Genomic DNA, 20,133 nt, shown 5'->3' on the forward strand with positions numbered 1-20,133 from the left:
CTGAGAAAAAAAAATCCAGAAAATCACATTGTCTGTTTTTTTTAACAATTTATTTGCATATTATGGTGGAAAATAAGTATTTGGTCAGAAACAAACAATCAAGATTTCTGGCTCTCACAGACCTGTAACTTCTTCTTTAAGAGTCTCCTCTTTCCTCCACTCATTACCTGTAGTAATGACACCTGTTTAAACTTGTTATCAGTATAAAAAGACACCTGTGCACACCCTCAAACAGTCTGACTCCAAACTCCGCTATGGTGAAGACCAAAGAGCTGTCAAAGGACACCAGAAACAAAATTGTAGCCCTGCACCAGGCTGGGAAGACTGAATCTGCAATAGCCAACCAGCTTGGAGTGAAGAAATCAACAGTGGGAGCAATAATTAGAAAATGGAAGACATACAAGACCACTGATAATCTCCCTCGATCTGGGGCTCCACGCAAAATCCCACCCAGTGGGGTCAGAATGATCACAAGAACGGTGAGCAAAAATCCCAGAACCACGCGGGGGGACCTAGTGAATGAACTACAGAGAGCTGGGACCAATGTAACAAGGCTTACCATAAGTAACACACTATGCCACCATGGACTCAGATCCTGCAGTGCCAGACGTGTCCCACTGCTTAAGCCAGTACATGTCCAGGCCCGTCTGAAGTTTGCTAGAGAGCATTTGGATGATCCAGAGGAGTTTTGGGAGAATGTCCTATGGTCTGATGAAACCAAACTGGAACTGTTTGGTAGAAACACAACTTGTCGTGTTTGGAGGAAAAAGAATACTGAGTTGCAACCATCAAACACCATACCTACTGTAAAGCATGGTGGTGGAAACATCATGCTTTGGGGCTGTTTCTCTGCAAAGGGGCCAGGACGACTGATCTGGGTACATGAAAGAATGAATGGGGCCATGTATCGTGAGATTTTGAGTGAAAACCTCCTTCCATCAGCAAGGGCATTGAAGATGAAACGTGGCTGGGTCTTTCAACATGACAATGATCCAAAGCACACCGCCAGGGCAACGAAGGAGTGGCTTCGTAAGAAGCATTTCAAGGTCCTGGAGTGGCCTAGCCAGTCTCCAGATCTCAACCCTATAGAAAACCTTTGGAGGGAGTTGAAAGTCCGTGTTGCCAAGTGAAAAGCCAAAAACATCACTGCTCTAGAGGAGATCTGCATGGAGGAATGGGCCAACATACCAACAACAGTGTGTGGCAACCTTGTGAAGACTTACAGAAAACGTTTGACCTCTGTCATTGCCAACAAAGGATATATTACAAAGTATTGAGAAGAAATTTTGTTTCTGACCAAATACTTATTTTCCACCATAATATGCAAATAAATTGTTAAAAAAACAGACAATGTGATTTTCTGGATTTTTTTTTCTCAGTTTGTCTCCCATAGTTGAGGTCTACCTATGATGTAAATTACAGACGCCTCTCATCTTTTTAAGTGGTGGAACTTGCACTATTGCTGACTGACTAAATACTTTTTTGCCCCACTGTATATATATATATATATATATATATATATATATCTAATTGTCTAAGGGTCACTTCTGTCTGTCTGTCTGTCCTTCTGTCACGGTTATTCATTCACTGATTGGTCTCGGCAGCTGCCTGTCATGGCTGCCGCGACCAATCAGCGAAGGGCACAGTCAGATTAGTCCCTCCCCTACTCCCCTGCACTCACTGCCCGGCGCCCGCTCCGTAATCCCCTCCACTCACCGCTCACACAGGGTTAATGGCAGCGGTAACGGCCCGCGGTGTAACGCACTCCGTTACCGCTGCTATTAACCCTGTGTGTCCCCAACTATTTACTACTGATGCTGCCTATGCAGCATCAATAGTAAAAATATGTCATGTTAAAAAGAATAAAAAAAACAAAAAACCTGCTATACTCACCCTCCGCCGCCTTTCCCGCTCCTCGCCACGCTCCCGGGACCGCTCCATTGCAAGCGGCAGCTTCCGGTCCCAGGGCTGGTGTGCGACAAGGACCTGCCGTGACGTCACGGTCATGTGACCGCGACGTCATCACAGGTCCTGCTCATACCAGCCCTGGGACCGGAAGCTGCAGCTTGCAATGGAGCGATCCCGGGAGCGGGAAAGACGGCGGAGGGTGAGTATAGCAGGACTTCAAACAGGCCTTCGGAAGGTGAGTATATGTTTATTAGTATAGTCTCTATACTACGTGGCTTTGTGCTGGGCAATATACTACGTGCCTGGGTAATATACTATGTGGCTGGGCAATATACTACGTGACTGGGCAATATACCGTACTACGTGGCTCTGCTATATACTATGTGACTGGGTAATATTCCACGTGGCTGGGCAATATACTACGTGGACATGCATATTCTAGAATACCCGAAATATAAGGCTGGGAGCGTCACTCTGTCCGAAGCCTTTATAGACTGCGCAAGCGCCGGCGCAGTCTGGACCCCACAGAGTGACGCAGCCCAGGAGATCGCGGTATGCGTAAGCACTGAACGCACACCGCGATCTCCAACGGAGAAGCAGGGACGTGCCAGGAGGGTGAGTATAAGCTATATTCACCTGGCCCTGATCCAGCGCTGCGCGCGGCTCCATCTTTCGGGTCCTCTGCCTGTGACGTTCACAGTTCAGAGGGCGCGATGACGCGCTTAATGTGCGCCGCCCTCTGACTGAACAGTCACAGCCAGAGGAACCGGAACACGGTGGGGCACGCAGCGCTGGATCAGGGCCAGGTGACTATAGCAAGTGTCGGGGGCCTGAGCTAGCGGCGACTCCGACACCTGACCCCCACAGCGCGTCAGTGTCCCCGCCTGCTCAGGACCCCCAACACTCGTGAGTATGTTATTTTTTTTTATATATATATATCGCAGCAGTATACGGGGCATATACTATGGAGCATCTTATGGGGGCCATCAACCATAATGGAGCAGTATACGGGGCATATACTATGGAGCATCTTATGGGCACCATCAACATTTATGGAGCAGTGTACGGGGCATATACTATGGAGCATCTTATGGGGGCCATCAACGATAATGGAGCAGCATACGGGGCATATACTATGGAGCATCTTATGGGGGCCATCAACCATAATGGAACAGCATACGGGGCATGTACTATGGAGCATCTTATGGGGGCCATCAACCATAATGGAGCAGCATATGAGGCATGTACTATGGAGCATCTTATGGGGGCCATCAACCATAATGGTGCAGCATACAGGGCATATACTATGGAGCATCTTATGGGGGCCATAAACCTTTATGGAGCAGCATACGGGGCATATACTATGGAGCATCTTATGGGGGCTATCAACCATAATGGAGCAGCGTATGGGGAATATGGATGGGAGCAGCAAATTACAGAACGGTGGCGCAGGATGGGAGCAGCACATGACAGAATAGGGCAGCACATGACAGAACGGGGGTGCAGGATGGCAGCAGCACATGACAGAACGGGGGTGCAGGATGGAAGCAGCACATGACAGAACGGGGGCGCAGGATGGGAGCAGCACATGACAGGATGGGGGAGCAGGATGGGAGCAGCAAATGACAGAATGGAGGCGCAGGATGGGTGTAGCACATGTCAGAAAGGAGGCGCAGGATGGGTGCAGCACATGTCAGAATGGGGGCGCAGGATGGGAGCAGCACATGTCAGAATGGGGGCGCAGGATGGGTGCAGCACATGGCAGGATGGAGCAGCTCATGACAGGATGGGGACGCAGGATGGAGCAGCACATACCAGGATGGAGACCATATCCCAATATAAATGCTCGCCACCCGGGCGTAGAACGGGTTCAATAGCTAGTACATATATAATTGGAACAGCATCAAATACTACCTTACAAAGCATGTAAAGCTCTCCTGACCAGCAATCCAACGGTCACCAATGGTAGATTCAAAAAAAGGAAAGCAGCACAACATAATTGAAAAAAGTGGACTTTAATGCCTGAACGGCGTGGCAACGTTTCGGATGTGATATCCTTTCTCAAGCAGACTGCTTTTGAATACGACTAATATATATATATATATATATATATATATAGCGCTGACCCCAAAATCATCAATATCCTTCAAGTCAGGTGTTTCTTACCTCTTTTGTGATGTCATAGACTATGATGGCTGCCGCTGATCCCCTGTAGTACATTGGCGCTAAGGCTCGGAACTAAACCAAAAGGGAACAAACCAAAATAATTACAACTTACCACAAACTCTTCCTAATATATAAGAAATATATTAATATGAGTTAGTTATATTACAGTTCCTATCACTCGTTATTAGTATACAGGTGCACACGTATATATACACATACTACATGGAAAAATGTATTGGCCTCCTCCACATTCCCCATACACGAGTTTTTACCTACCATTCTAAATCTATAGCCATTAATACAGAAATGGTCCCGCTTTGTATCTGCAACAGCTTTCAATCTTGTGGAAAGGTCCTGACTCACAATCTCGGTTCTAGATCATCCCAAAGATGTTTGATACAGTTGAGATCCGAACTATGTGCAGCCAGTGATGTTCTTCCTCAGGAAACTCCCCAAGTCATGTCTTTATGGACCTTGCTTTGTGCACTGGGGCACAGTCATAGGTACAGGGCCTATAGCATTATTCCTCCTCCACCAAACTTTACACCAGATTCCTCCATCAGACGCCATTTAGAGAAGTGAGATCCATGAATGCACAGGACATGTTATCATTGCTCCAGAGTCCAGTGGTAGCAGCTTTACACCACTCCATCTGACAGTTGGCATTGTGCTTGGAGATGTAAGGCTTGCGTGCAGCTGCTTGACCATGGAAACCCATATCATGAAGTCCCCGGCCAGGAGCACAGTCTTTTTTGAGAATACCATAGGAGGTTTGAACTCTGCAGTTATGGAATCAGCAGAACCGATTCATACCTAGTGAACTTTGACATTTTTTCAAGGTTATACCAACAAACTAAAATGTATTTTATTGTGATTTTATGTAATCTACCAACACATACTGTAGTGGCATGTATTTGTGAAACTTAAAGGAAAACATACGTGGTTAATTATTTTAAAAATATAATTTTTTCAACTGTGATGTGCATTTGTATTCAGCCCCCTTAAGTAAATATCTTGTAGGACCATCTTTCGCTGTAATTACTACTGCAAGTCTTTTGTGGTATGTCTCTCCCAGCTTTTCACATCTTGAGGCTGAAAATTTTCTTCTTTGCAAACTAGCTCTAGCGCAGTGAGATTGGATGGAGACGTCTGTGAACAGCAATTTTCAAGTCTTGCCACAGATTCTCAGATGTCACAGATTGGATTTAGGTCTGGACAGTGACAGTACCAATCACCCACATCAATATGCTTTTATCAAAACCTTTCCATTATAGCTCTGGTAGTATATATAAGGCCATAGTCATGCTGGAAGGTGAACCTACATCCCCAGACAAGTCTTTTGCAGCCTTTAACAGGTTGTCCTTCAGTATTGCTTGGTATTTAGCTCCATCCATCTTCTACTCAACTCTGACCAGCTTCTCTGTCCTTGTTGAAAAAAAAAGAGTCCCCACAGAATGATGTTGCCACCACCGTATCCGACGGTGGGGATGCTGTTTTCAGGTTGCTGTGCAGTGTTTGTTTTCCGCCACATAAAGTTTCACATTTAGCCCTAAGAGTTCACTATAGTTTCATCTGCCCAGAGCACCTTTTTCCACATGCTAGCTGTGTCCCCTACATGGCTTTTTGTATACTGCTAACGGGAATTCTTATGGGCTTTTTTCAAAATTGGCTTTATTCTTGCCACTCTTACATAATGGCCAGATTTGTTGAGTATACGACTAAAGCGTAAGTCACACTAAACGACTTACCAACGATCACGACCAGCGATACGACCTGGCCGTGATCGTTGGTAAGTTGTTGTGTGGTCGCTGGGGAGCTGTCACACAGACAGCTCTCTCCAGCGACCAACGATCAGGGGAACGACTTCGGCATCGTTGAAACTGTCTTCAACGATGCCGAAGTCCCTCTGCAGCACCCGGGTAACCATCGGGTAACTAAGTGCAGGGCCACGCTTAGTAACCCGATATTTACCCTGGTTACCATTGTAAAAGTAAAAAAAAAAAAAAAAGAAAAAAAACACTACATACTCACATTCTGATGTCTGTCACGTCCCCCGCCGGCGTACACCGCTGTGCTCTGCTTTACGGCCGGTGCTGACACAGTCAGTGCAGGGAAACTCTCGGCCGGAGCGTGTGCATTAGCAGCGCTCCTGCCGAAAAGCAGTTTTAACCCTGTGGACGCCGGGGGACGTGACAGACATCAGAATGTGAGTATGTACTGTTTTTTTTTTTTTTTTTTACTTTTACAATGGTAACCAGGGTAAATATCAGGTTACTAAGCGCGGCCCTGCGCTTAGTAACCCGATATTTACCCTGGTTACAAGTGAACACATCGCTGGATCGGCGTCACACACGCCGATCCAGCGATAACAGCGGGTGATCAGCGACCAAAAAATGGTCCTGATCATTCCCCAACGACCAACGATCTCCCAGCAGGGGCCTGATCGTTGGTCGCTGTCACACATAACGAGATTGTTAGCAGGATCGTTGCTACGTCACCAAAAGCGTGACGTTGCAACGATATCGTTAACGATATCGTTATGTGTGACTCCAGCTTAAGGCCAGTGTCACACTTGCAACTGCAATGCGAGAAACTCGCGGGAGTCTCTGGCCTGAATACCCGGCACTGCCATCAGCACTCGGGACCGGAGTGTGCGGCTGTATGTATTTCTATGCAGCTGAACACTCCGGTCCCGAGTGCCGGCGGCAGCGCCGGGTATTGAGGCGCGAGTTTCTCGCATTGCAGTTACAAGCGTGACACCGGCCTAATGGTTGGCCTGTTAATGGATTTTCCCACGTAGGCTGTGGATTTGTGCAGCTCCTCCAGAATGACCATGGGCCTCTTGGCTACTTGTCTAATTTGTGCTCTCCTTGCTTGGGATGTCAGTTTAGGTGGACGTCATGGCTTGGTAGGTTTGCAGTTGTGCCATACGTCTTCCATTTTTGGATGATGAATTGACTAGTGCTCTATGAGATGTTCAGATCTTGGGCTATTTATTTATTTGTATAACCTAACCCTGCTATAGTCTTCTCCACAACTTTATCCCTGACCTGTCTGTGTGTTCTTTGGTTTTCATGACGCTGTTTGATCCCTCATGTTCTCAAATAAACCTCTGAAGCCTTCACAGAAAAGCTGCAGTTATACTGAGAATAAATAACACACAGGTGGACTAAATTTATTAATTATGTGACTTCTAGAGGCTATTGGTCAGTCAGCATTTTATTTAAAAGGCATCACACTACAAATGCACGTCACAATTTTCAGATTTATATATTTAAAATATTTAGAATACCATGTATCATTTCCTTTGCACTTGACAAATACTTGTTACTATGTATTGGTGTATCACATAAAATCCTAAATAAAATATGTTTAAGTTTGTGGATGTAATGTGAAAAAAATATGGAAAAGTTTACAGGGTATGAATACTTTTTCAAGGCACTATATGCACTCTGCTCTTCCGCACGCGATGACCCCGTTGTGTAACTATGTGGTCTCTACTTCAAAGCTGAGTCGCTGCAGTTCCTTCAACTTTTCAATATTATCACTCACAGGTGATGGTGGAATATTTAGAAGGGAAGAAATGCCATGACCTGTCTTACTACACCGGTGATGTATTAGGCTATATGCTCATGTTCAGTATTTGCTTGCAGAAATTTCTGAAAAGGTTTCTGAATCTCTTGGAAGGAAAAACGCTGTGGTAAAAACACACGTTTTTGTATGCCTTTTTTTGCATATGTTTTAATACAGCAATGAAGGCTTTTTTGAGCTTAATAAATATATAATTTTTATAAAGTTTTGTGATGTAATTTCTTGGTTCAACACCATCTTTTTCATGCTGATGCAGTAGTAGGGCTTGGTGTCAGCAGCTGTCATTTAAGGCAGGGGTCCCCAACTCCAGTCCTCAAGGCCCACCAACAGGTCATGTTTTCAGGATTTCCTTTGCATTGCACAGGTGATGCAATTATTACCTGGGCAAGACTAAGGAAATCCTGAAAACATGACATGTTGGTGGGCCTTGAGGACTGGAGTTGGGGACCCCTGATTTAAGGTACCTTCACACATAACGATATTGTTAACGATATCGTTGCTATTTGTGACGTAGCAACGATATCGTTAATGAAATCGTTCTGTGTGACAGCGACCAACGATCAGGCCCCTGCTGGGAGATCGTTGGTCGCTGAATAAAGTCCAGAACTTTATTTCGTCGCTGGACTCCCTGGAGACATCGCTGGATCGGCGTGTGTGACACCGATCCAGCGATGTCTTCACTGGTAACCAGGGTAAACATCGGGTAACTAAGCGCAGGGCCGCGCTTAGTAACCCGATGTTTACCCTGGTTACCATGCTAAAAGTAAAAAAAAACAAACACTACATACTTACCTACAGCTGTCTGTCCTCCAGCGCTGCGCTCTGCACTCCTCCTGTACTGGCTGTGAGCCGGAAAGCAGAGCGGTGACGTCACCGCTCTGCTTTCCGGCTCCCAGACAGTACAGGAGGAGAGCAGAGAAGCAGAGCGCAGCGCTGGAGGACAGACAGCGGTAGGTAAGTATGTACTGTTTGTTTTTTTTTACTTTTAGCATGGTAACCAGGGTAAACATCGGGTTACTAAGCGCGGCCCTGCGCTTAGTTACCCGATGTTTACCCTGGTTACCGGCATCGTTGGTCGCTGGAGAGCTGTCTGTGTGACGGCTCTCCAGCGACCAAACAGCGACGCTGCAGCGATCCGGATCGTTGTTGGTATCGCTGCAGCGTCGCTAAATGTGAAGGGGCCTTTACACCAAGCCCTAGGCTTAGTAATGAAAAGGTGTCAGCCCGACACCCCATTAATGAGCTGATAAGTATATAAACAACAAATAGTAAGGTTGCACCATAATATGCAAGGAAGGATTACTCTAGAACATTGAAACTGAATGTTTCCATAGGAAATAGGAAAAAATAAAAAAAGCACTAGATAATGTACACAAGAAATATTTAGCTGCAAAAATTGCTATGAAAAAAGGAAGGTACTTCGCACATAGATTGGCCAATATATGTGGGCCCCATTGCCACATCAAGGCGCCCTTCATAAATTGGGTCCCTGTCCTGATAGGTCCCCTCTCCTGGGTAAAAGCCTACAATTTTAGGTTGCAGGAAAGGACCAGCTAATCTGCTTTAAATCACCTGTGGCTAATGGGAATGGGAGTGCACATGTCCAAAAAGCTGATAAGTAAACACAAACAAACACACACACACACGTCACCAGCCTATGTAGGAGGATTAACAGAACAAACCTACATAGGCTGTAACCATACAGCAACTGTTAATTTTCAAGTAAAAAAAAAAATAAATTGCATTTTATAACCAGCACAGGGAAAGCCGATGGCTGAGGGCTGATGTTAATATTCTGGGAAGGAGCCAATAGCCATAAAGGTTCCCAGGCTATTAATATCAGCTCACAGCTGTTTGCTTAGCCTTTACTGGCTAGTTTACAGGGAGACACCAGAAAAAAATTAACATAGGGTCACCCTATAAAATTTAACTAGCAAAGGCTAGGCATACAGCTGTGGCCTGATATTATTAGCCTAGACATCAGCTCTCAGCTGCCCCTGAAAAGGCACATCTACAAGATGCGCCAAGTCTGGCACTTAGCCATGCTCTTCCCATGTGCCCTTTAGCGGTGGCAAGTGGGGTTCATATTTGTGAGTTTGGCTTCACCTGTGTATTGTCAGGTGACATCAAGCCCACAGGTTAGTAATGGAGAGGCGTCTATAAGACAGCTATCCATTAGGAACCCCATAGTGAAATTGTAGAAAAACACAGACACCCAGAATAAAGTCCTTTATTTGAAATAATGACACAGACTGCTTTAATGAATCTTTATTAAACCATACTCACCAAACGCCTAATCCACTGACACCAACGTCTCCTGCAACAAAAATAAAATAAACAACAATATTCCTCACCTGTCCGCCGAGAAGATAATCCATAATGTCCCACAATGATCCTGCTGACTTTGAGAGCAGTCACTAATGTGACTGCTCTCAAAGACAGCCGGCGATACACTGCGGGATCGATTACCTCCTGTCAGTGTATCACTGAGCTTCTGTGAGAAAGTTCTCTCTCAGCGGTGCTGTAAGTGAGAGCACCAGAGCTGATCAGCTGATGAACTCAGGTGACCTCTCTCACGGCAGCTGAGTGATACACTGCGGGAGCGAGTACCTCCTGTCAATGTATCGCCGATGTGACTGTTCTACATGAGAGATCGCCGTGGGACTCTCGGGATTACGTGGACTACGGCCGGCAGGTGAGTATTTGGTTGTTTACATTTTTTCTAGGAAATGAGGGCATCGGGATTTGGTGTTAGGTAAGTATAATTTTTTTTATTTTTACTTGAATATGTAGTCATATCAGCCCACGCCTGCTGACCTGCAGTAAGCTTTTTACAGCAGGTCACCATTGCCGGTCACAGCTGTGGGGTCACGCTGACATCTGACGGCATGACCCCACAGCGCTCTGACCGACGGTCTTACCGGCAGTAAATGGGACTGAATGAAAAATAGACTTAAATGATAAAGTACATACTATGATTAACTGCATTTTTCGTCAGAAACACGTCAGTTTAAAAAAAAAATTCCTGGACATTGTTCTTTTTACTGGCTTTAAATAAATAGTTTTGTTATACTTACCGGATTGACGTGCTGCATTCCACCTTCCTCTTTTTGTTATTTCTGTGCTACACCAGGTGGATCTAGCACCCTTCTCAGCTATCTGCATGATCAGTAAGCATGGTGGGCTCCTTTTTGTCTTAATTAATAATAAAGTAGTATGTCCCAATACTACTGTCCTTATAGGTTACATATATGTAGTTTACTTCTAGCTTTGCATCATTTTCCAGTTTTGTTATTCCAGCCATCAGTGTAAAGAATGGGGTTTTTTTGCTAGCTGGCATGGCGACATTTAGGGGTTTTATGTCTATAATTGCAGTGACTCCCCTGGTCTTTGCTGATATAAAAATCTACAATATTAGAAGTGGGAAGTTTAGCAACTAGTAAAACCAATACAATAAACGTCTATACATAAATGAGATCAGCCATTTATTACACTGCCAGAAATGGAAATGACGTGAGGCCAGAACTCATAAGAACGGCGCCCCATAGTACATAGGTACTTACCCGCTCCTGCCCAGCAGTGTCCCATATAAGAAACTTATGCAATTCAGTCTGGTACTGGACAGTCTTGGTCATAAACGAGGCCCTGGAGTCGGAGAGAACATGACATTGCTTCATTAAACAGGGCTATGGATGTAATAAAACATGAAACAATAATTATATGATATTCCCCGACCGTCTGCCCCAATATATTCTTATGAATGTACTAGTTATAGTAACATCATTGGTGGATTTGGGTTGTGCCATAAGGACCTACAGATATCACAGAGGTCATCATCTGCTTGGATTAACGCTGTATTAGGCTATGTGCACACGTATTCTAGGTCCACTGCGAATTTTTCTGCAGCGGATTTGATAAATCCGCAGTGGAAAACCGCTGTGGATTTATCACAGTTTTACCGCAGATTTACCGCGGTTTTTACAACTGCGGTTTTCCATAGGGGCAGCTCTAAAACCGCTGCGAAATCCGCAGAAAGAAGTGACATGCTGCGGAATGTAAACCTCTGCGTTACCACGCGTTTTTTTCCGCAGCATGTGCACAGCGTTTTTGGTTTCCCATAGGTTTACATTGAACTGTAAACTCATGGGAAACTGCTGCGGATCCGCAGCAAAATCCGCATCGTGTGCACATACCCTTAGAAAGGATAGAGCCGCCGCAATGAGTAACACCCATGCTACGCAGTCCATGGCTGTTCATTCATGTAAAGGGTTTTGCCCCTTGACATGGATCATCATTTGGCATCCACAGAGGTGAATGTGCTGTGATTGGCAACCATGTTTATGTGACATTTTGTCACATGGACATCACAAAAGTGAAAGAAACCCTGTTCAAAAAATGGAACTGGATGAGGTTGTATTGTTATAGGGAGAGATCTGTCACCACGTTTAACAGATCTCTTAGACCTGGTGAAGCTGGTGCACTTACTTTATAAATACATGTCAGAATGGCTGTATAATCCTTAAAGTTTAAAGTCAATCTCTGCTCATTTTACCAGATTGACAGCACCTCAGTGTCCCTCCTCCCTGCTGCTGCAATCTTACACTGCTCAGTAAAAGCTGCAGCTGTCAGTCAGTTGAGCAGGGACTGAATATACTTGGACTCATCAGCTCTCTTATTCTATTGGCTGGATTCATACAATCTTAATATCAGGATCATTCAGCTATTATGACACTGGATTCTCAAAATAAGTACATCAGACTCATTAGGTCAGAGAGATCCATTTATTAAAAGGTACGCAGTTTGATTTGAGAAATTTGGTGAAATAAACGTTAAAAAATGAATCGGTCAGAGAGATAAACATACATACAGGTCTTTGAAATGTAAATGAATCAACACCTTTATCTCTTCTATCTGTTGCCGCATTTCAGAGTACTGAGTGTTTTTAATCATACCCAAGTACATTTAAGGAGACTCTACCTCCCCAGATTGCTTCCCTGCCCAGCACCAGACTCAGGAACCAGGCAAGCAAATAAGTCAGTGAGCCATCAGTCAGGCTAAAGAGCACAGAAACAGGTAGGCAATCGTTTAAGTGCTCTGTTACGCCCAGAGCATGTAATATCTCATTTGGATATCAATAAAAACGCTGATAGAAGATATAAATGGTATCAATGGACTTAGACATCAATTACCTGTATTCATATATATATGTGGATTGGGTGGGTAGGGGTTGATCTTACTGACAGATTCCCTTTAACAGGAGCATAGTAACTGAAGATGGTACACAGGAGTCACCAGTGAATGGGTTTCTCTATGATGACTATAGAAGGCCTCATGTCTGAAGCTTACAGTCACCATTTTAATCAGGGCTCATTCAGCCATCAGATTTTCACGGACAGGTGCTCTCCACGCTTTTCATGGATAGAACTCATACCTATGATATTTCATGGGGCCATTCATATGTCCTTGATTTTCGCAGACAGAGTGGTCTGCGGGAAATCAGAGACCTGTCCAATTTAAATCCAAGGGTTGGATCAAAATCAGCAACTTAAAGTCAATGGGTCTGTTAAAAAAAAAAAACACAACAGACCACACTCGGATGACATCCAAGTGCAAGTGCAGTCTGATTTTCACGTACTATCAGAATAGAGAAGGTGGATACATTTTTTATTTTTAAATTCTTCAAGTACGAGAAATACAGATGACACTGAGACTATGCCTAGATCAGAACAATCAGTCCATTTTCTTGATTATTGAAACATTGGACGTGTGAATGAGCCCTCAAGCTAAGGAATTCACTGGTCACAACCTGCAGCCTTCACTATGAGGACAATCATACATATGGCAGCACAAATCTCCGCGTCTATACCCCTGTGTATGGGTATACTAGAAAAAAAAGGAGGAGGAGGAGGAGGAGGAGGTGTAGATATTTAGGCTGGGGCGACCTGGTGAGAGGTGTTGGATGACAGCATTTCCCAAACAAATTGCTAGACAATTTATGAGCTGTGATTTCATGATAATCAAACAACCAAATTGCAGACAATAAAAAAGTAACCACCTTCTCCAGTGGTTCCCGCTAGTCTTTGCCCATTTCCTGCAGCGGTGACATGCCAACCACTGCAGCTAATCACTGGCTTCATTGGTCACATCATTTCTGCAGGAGGTAAGCAGAGACTAGTGGCGCTCCTGCAGGGTCAACATAGTAATACTATTAAAATACTATTGTATACCACTTCTTTCGCATGGGCAGTTTTTATTAAATCCCATAACCCCTTTAAATTTGCACAAATTGTCATGCCTGGCCAAAGGTGTAATCCACAGTAACAAACACAATGTAAAGGCGGGCAGCACGGTGGCGCAGTGGTTAGCACTGCAGCCTTACAGCGCTGGGTCCTAGGGTCAAATCCCACCAAGGACAACATCTGCAAGGAGCTTGCATGTTCTCCCCGCTTTCCTCCCACATTCCAAAGACATACTGATAGAGAATTTAGATTATGAGCCCCATCGGGGACAGTGATGATAATGTGTGCAAAACTGTAAAGCGCTGCAGAATATGTTAGCGCTATATAAAAATAAAGATTATTATTATTCTTATTAAAGTCGTCAGCCCCCAATAGTTTATTATAAACCCCATCTTACCCGATAGTGGGATTGATGTTGGGATCAAAGCTGTCTTCTACAAACCGCCAGACAATGCTCGATTTTCCAACCCCCGTGTCCTGCAGATAGAGCAGAGAATTACCCATCAATAGTGTATGAACATGTCCCTGTGACCGCGCAGAATCGGGACGTAGGACCTGTAACTTTTACTGGCTAATATCAGGAGAAGGGCAATGACCGTTGTACCTAGTGGGAATGAGAAGCGATGCCGAGGTTTTGTGTTTTTTTACTTTTGTTATCAGGGAATGTAACCATCTCTTCCTCCACAGTGGGATGTTTGCAGACTGCCTTACCGAAGATCTATATATATAATTATCTAAGGATTTTTCCGTCTGTCTGTCTGTCTTTCTGTCTGTCTGTCCTGGAAATACCGCCTGGCGGCCTCGACCAATCAGAGACGGGCACAGTATCGATGCAGAAATCCCGCGCCTCTGATTGGTCGAGGCCGCCAGGCCTCGACCAATCAGCGACGGGCACAGCGACGATGATGGCATAATGGTTGCCATGGTGACAATGATGTCATAAAGGTTGCCTCGACCAATCAGCGACGGGCACAGCGACGATGATGTCATAATGGTTGCCATGGCGACGATGTCATAAAGGTTGCCTCGACCAATCAGCAACGGGCACAGTGACGATGATGTCATAATGGCTGCCATGGCGACGATGATGTCATAAAGGTTGCCTCGACCAATCAGCGATGGGCACAGTCTGCCGCGAATTCTGGAATCATCATTGTCCATATACTATGGGGACATGCATATTCTAGAATACCCGATGCGTTAGAATCGGGCCACAATCTAGTATGATATAAAACCTCTGTGACAACCACCTACACCATCTACAGTGACAGCAGGCAAGAGACAGGCAGCATAACCAATGTACGGCACTTATAGGCTATGTACGCCTTTGCAAAGAATTTTCTGTCATTCATTTGTTTCCTAAATGCAAAGTTAAGCAACTTTGCAAAAAGTGTTCACTTTAAATTTTGCACCATTTTGCTGCTGCTTGTGGGAGTTCTGCAATAATGTAGCAAACCCTTCTAAGCTCCTGCTCAGGATTGACAGCTTATGGCAACTCCCTCCTTCTGTCAGAGTTAAAGAACCAAGCAGGGAGGGTAAAGGGTGGTAGTATATAGATCACAACAGTGTGGACAGGGAAAAAGCATGTAGAGTCTTAGGGAGGGAGGGAGAAGGCAGGTTATATATATAAGGAGAAAGCACATGAAGAGAAAATAAATGCAGGACTGAAGCTGTAATGATATATTAGCTACGGAAAATGGCAGTATCTTGGATACAGACAGATCTCACATCCAGCCCATATTACTGGGTGAGACACTCCTACGGGTGAAAAATATGAAACTTGGATAAGTCTCCAAACTGCATGTCAATAGGTGTATAAATGAGAGAAGAAATGGTCAATGCAGCCTGAAATTGGATGGATACCTTTTGGCCACGTTCAGAATACTGTCAGTACTTTACCTCAGTATTTGTAAGCCAAAACCAGAAGAAGAACAATCAGAGGAAAAGTATAATAGAAGCACATCACTACTTCTGTATTTATCACCCACTCCTGGTTTTGGCTACAAATACTGAGGTAAAATACTGACCAAATACTGAGGTAAAATACTGACCCAATACTGAGGTAAAATACTGACCCAATACTGAGGTAAAATACTGACCCAATACTGAGGTAAAATACTGAGGTAAAATACTGACCCAATACTGAGGTAAAATACTGACCCAATACTGAACATGTGAATACGTCCTTACATAATAAAATTGCACTAAAACATACGTAAATCTTTAATATCTTAAATCCCTAGGACGATCAGCTCATGGTTGCTGAAATCAGTCACTGACAAGTCTGAGTAATATCAATCAAAACAGAAAGTTGCTAGTGACCTAAATGGGCAAAAAATAAAAAATCTGTGCTCAATCACAAAACGTCCGCCTTACTTTTAGTGCCGTTTTTTGTTCCCATTCAGAATGCATCCTAAAAAAAAGGTTTCAAATAAAAATAAAAAAAATGCTGTACAGCAATGTGTATACTGAGCTAAAACTAGTTAAAAGTAGCCCTTGGCAGTAGCCCACAGCTAGCCCCATGACAGCTATTAGGGAGGTGCTATGAGGTGTTTTACATACAATCCGCACTCTCCTACTGATAATGTTTGGGTGCAACGGGTCCAAGGAAATCTGTAATTCACAGAGACTCGTCTGGTATTGGATACGGAAAGCTTTTACCTGGGACAATGACCTCCCCTCCCCCAGGAATCCATACTGGGCTACTAATCTCAGGGGAGACGTTACTGGACATTTCTGGTATCATATACGAAAGTCTGGTCGGTGGTCAGGTACATTAAAGCCCCGATTCCGACCAGGGGGTTGTCTGGTGCTGATGGTTAGCCAATATATAATTGTGACCTAAAACCCCCAAATCTTACAAAGTGGGGCGCTATCCCTCCCTTCTCTCAGTGTTAGAGGAGCAGGGGGGGATGATAGACAGGTCTGCGGTGAGGAAGGGAGAAAGTATCCTAGGAAGGGCACAGGCGGCAGCCCCTATTCTGACAAAGGGGGTTTCTGGTTTGCATTACTTAAAAAAAAAAACCTGACTGTCATCCCAATGCCCAGAAACCGGGCTTTCCTGTTCCCAAGGTAAAAACTATAACAAGGCCCTTAATTTACCAAATACCAGATAAAGGACAGGTATCTTCTCCTTGGCTCAGGGGTCCTTGGGTCTAGTCTGGCACCAGGACCCCATTACACGGCTGGGTCTGCGCTGCCTTTGTCCCATATGCCCACAACTGTTTCCCCCCAGGTCCCAGTGGCTCTGCTGATAGGAGTGCACAGAGCAGATGAGCGGTTGGCAGAGGGGCACACACCTTACTCTTGATTACATGGCCCCCTGAGCCTTAGAATCTACATATACTATCTATAATCTACGGTACATTACACTAGTCAGAAGCCATCACGGGGGTCTTCAGAGGACAGCATCTGCCCCCAAAACACATTGCAAAGCAGTTATTCAGAGTGGCAGCAACAAGGTGGTGACTATACCAGCTGAGCAGCGATCACACAGGTGGCAGCAGCACGGGCAGAGCTAGATGTGGACATATGCCCGTGATGTGCCCACTGGGGATTTTCCATGTGGGCACCGCGCCTGTCACTCACCCCCAGCAGGCAGACCTTCAGCTCCCGTAGCGCCATGGCATCTATGGCCGCCGATAAGTAGCGGCAGCACCGGGTGTACAGGAGAAATCCTCGGCCTCCTTGGGCCTGCTACAGCAGCCGTGCCCGCCTCCCCATCCCGCCCAGCACCGTGTCTCCTCCCAGGGCCGTGCATCCAGCCGAGCCCGCCTCCATAGTCCTCAGTGAGACCCCCTCCCGGGTCAGTGCTGCCCTCCACAGTGCCCTCAGGGCTTTCCTACAGAAATGACCAGTCAGGTGATCTCCTGCTGCCACACAATTATCTGGAGTTTCCTACCCCTTACATTTCTAATAATGTGCCTATTCTAGTGTACCCCATGTACATTCCATATCCAACACTTCAAGCGCCAATATTTTTGTGTAATTATGACCTGTTGCCCCATCCACGTGACATCACCTCACCGCAGACCACAGGTGTCACCATAAGTGACTCAACCACAAAGGTGCCAACTTTAGTGCCCACTTCGGAGCCTGCCATGAGTGGCAACTTCAGTGCACAGATTTTTAAACTCTTCAGCCAATTTTCTTTTCCTTTCGTTTTTGTTCCAAGTGCTGTAATTTTTTTCACTTTTACGTCAGACCAGTTGCAAGTACTCATTTTACCATATAATGCACTGAAAATCAGGGAAAAAGTGACACTTTCATGTACTGTAGGTGGTTATGATGTCACCTTCATGTACTCATGGTGGTACTGGTGATACATTCATGTACTCCTGGTGAATATGAGGTCACCTTCATGTACTCATGGTGGTACTGGTGATCCATTCATGTACTCCTGGTGAATATGAGGTCACCTTCATGTACTCATGGTGGTACTGGTGATCCATTCATGTACTCCTGGTGAATATGAGGTCACCTTCATGTACTCATGGTGGTACTGGTGATCCATTCATGTACTCCTGGTGAATATGAGGTCACCTTCATGTACTCATGGTGGTACTGGTGATCCATTCATGTACTCCTGGTGAATATGAGGTCACCTTCATGTACTCATGGTGGTACTGGTGATACATTCATGTACTTCTGGTAAATATGAGGTCACCTTCATGTACTCATTGTGGTACTGGTGATACATTCATGTACTCCTGGTGAATATGAGGTCACCTTCATGTACTGATGGTGGTACTGGTGATACATTCATGTACTCCTGGTAAATATGAGGTCACCTTCATGTACTCATGGTGGTACTGGTGAGCCATTCATGTACTCCTGGTGAATATGAGGTCACCTTCATGTACTCATGGTGGTACTGGTGATCCATTCATGTACTCCTGGTGAATATGAGGTCACCTTCATGTACTCATGGTGGTACTGGTGATACAGTCATGTACTCCTGGTAAATATGAGGTCACCTTCATGTACTCATGGTGGTACTGGTGATACATTCATGTACTCCTGGTGAATATGAGGTCACCTTCATGTACTGATGGTGGTACTGGTGATACATTCATGTACTCCTGGTAAATATGAGGTCACCTTCATGTACTCATGGTGGTACTGGTGATCCATTCATGTACTCCTGGTGAATATGAGGTCACCTTCATGTACTCATGGTGGTCCTGGTGATACATTCATGTACTCCTGGTAAATATGAGGTCACCTTCATGTACTCATGGTGGTACTGGTGATACATTCATGTACTCCTGGTGAATATGAGGTCACCTTCATGTACTGATGGTGGTACTGGTGATACATTCATGTACACCTGGTAAATATGAGGTCACCTTCATGTACTCATGGTGGTACTGGTGAGACATTCAGGTACTCCTGGTGAATATGAGGTCACCTTCATGTACTGATGGTGGTACTGGTGATACATTCATGTACTCCTGGTGAATATGAGGTCACCTTCATGTACTCATGGTGGTACTGGTGATACATTCATGTACTCCTGGTGAATATGCGGTCACCTTCATGTACTCATGGTGGTACTGGTGATACATTCATGTACTCCTGGTGAATATGAGGTCACCTTCATGTACTCATGGTGGTACTGTTGATACATTCATATACTCCTGGTGAATATGAGGTCACCTTCATGTACTCATGGTGGTACTGGTGATACATTCATGTACTCCTGGTGAATATGAGGTCACCTTCATGTACTCATGGTGGTACTGGTGATACATTCATGTACTCCTGGTGAATATGAGGTCACTTTCATGTACTCATGGTGGTACTGGTAATACATTCATCTACTCCTGGTGAATATGAGGTCACCTTCATGTACTCATGGTGGTACTGTTGATACATTCATGTACTCCTGGTGAATATGAGGTCACCTTCATGTACTCATGGTGGTACTGGTGATACATTCATGTACTCCTGGTGAATATGAAGTCACCTTCATGTACTCATGGTGGTACTGGTGATACATTCATGTACTCCTGGTGAATATGAGGTCACCTTCATGTACTCATGGTGGTACTGGTGATACATTCATGTACTCCTGGTGAATATGAGGTCACATTCATGTACTCATGGTGGTACTGGTGATACATTCATGTACTCCTGGTGAATATGAGGTCACCTTCATGTACTGATGGTGGTACTGGTGATATATTCATGTGCTCCTGGTGAATATGAGGTCAAATTCATGTACTCA

General features: G+C 44.8%; 1 protein-coding gene across 1 annotated transcript in view; it reads right to left on the bottom strand.

The window, feature by feature from the left end:
* The window catches only part of RAB22A (RAB22A, member RAS oncogene family), a 34,483-nt gene extending 16,831 nt beyond the window's left edge, over positions 1-17,652 (bottom strand). Inside the window, exons 1-4 of the mRNA XM_069751241.1 lie at positions 17,493-17,652; positions 14,302-14,381; positions 11,229-11,310; positions 4,075-4,146 (exon numbers count right to left, since the gene is read on the bottom strand). Of these exons, the coding sequence (XP_069607342.1) occupies positions 4,075-4,146; positions 11,229-11,310; positions 14,302-14,381; positions 17,493-17,528 (270 nt within the window). The 5' untranslated portion in view covers positions 17,529-17,652. The remainder of the gene's footprint in view (positions 1-4,074; positions 4,147-11,228; positions 11,311-14,301; positions 14,382-17,492) is intronic.
* Positions 17,653-20,133: the final 2,481 nt, after the last annotated feature.

Source organism: Ranitomeya imitator, chromosome 2 (genome assembly GCF_032444005.1).
Source record: "Ranitomeya imitator isolate aRanImi1 chromosome 2, aRanImi1.pri, whole genome shotgun sequence".
Lineage (NCBI taxonomy): Eukaryota > Metazoa > Chordata > Amphibia > Anura > Dendrobatidae > Ranitomeya > Ranitomeya imitator.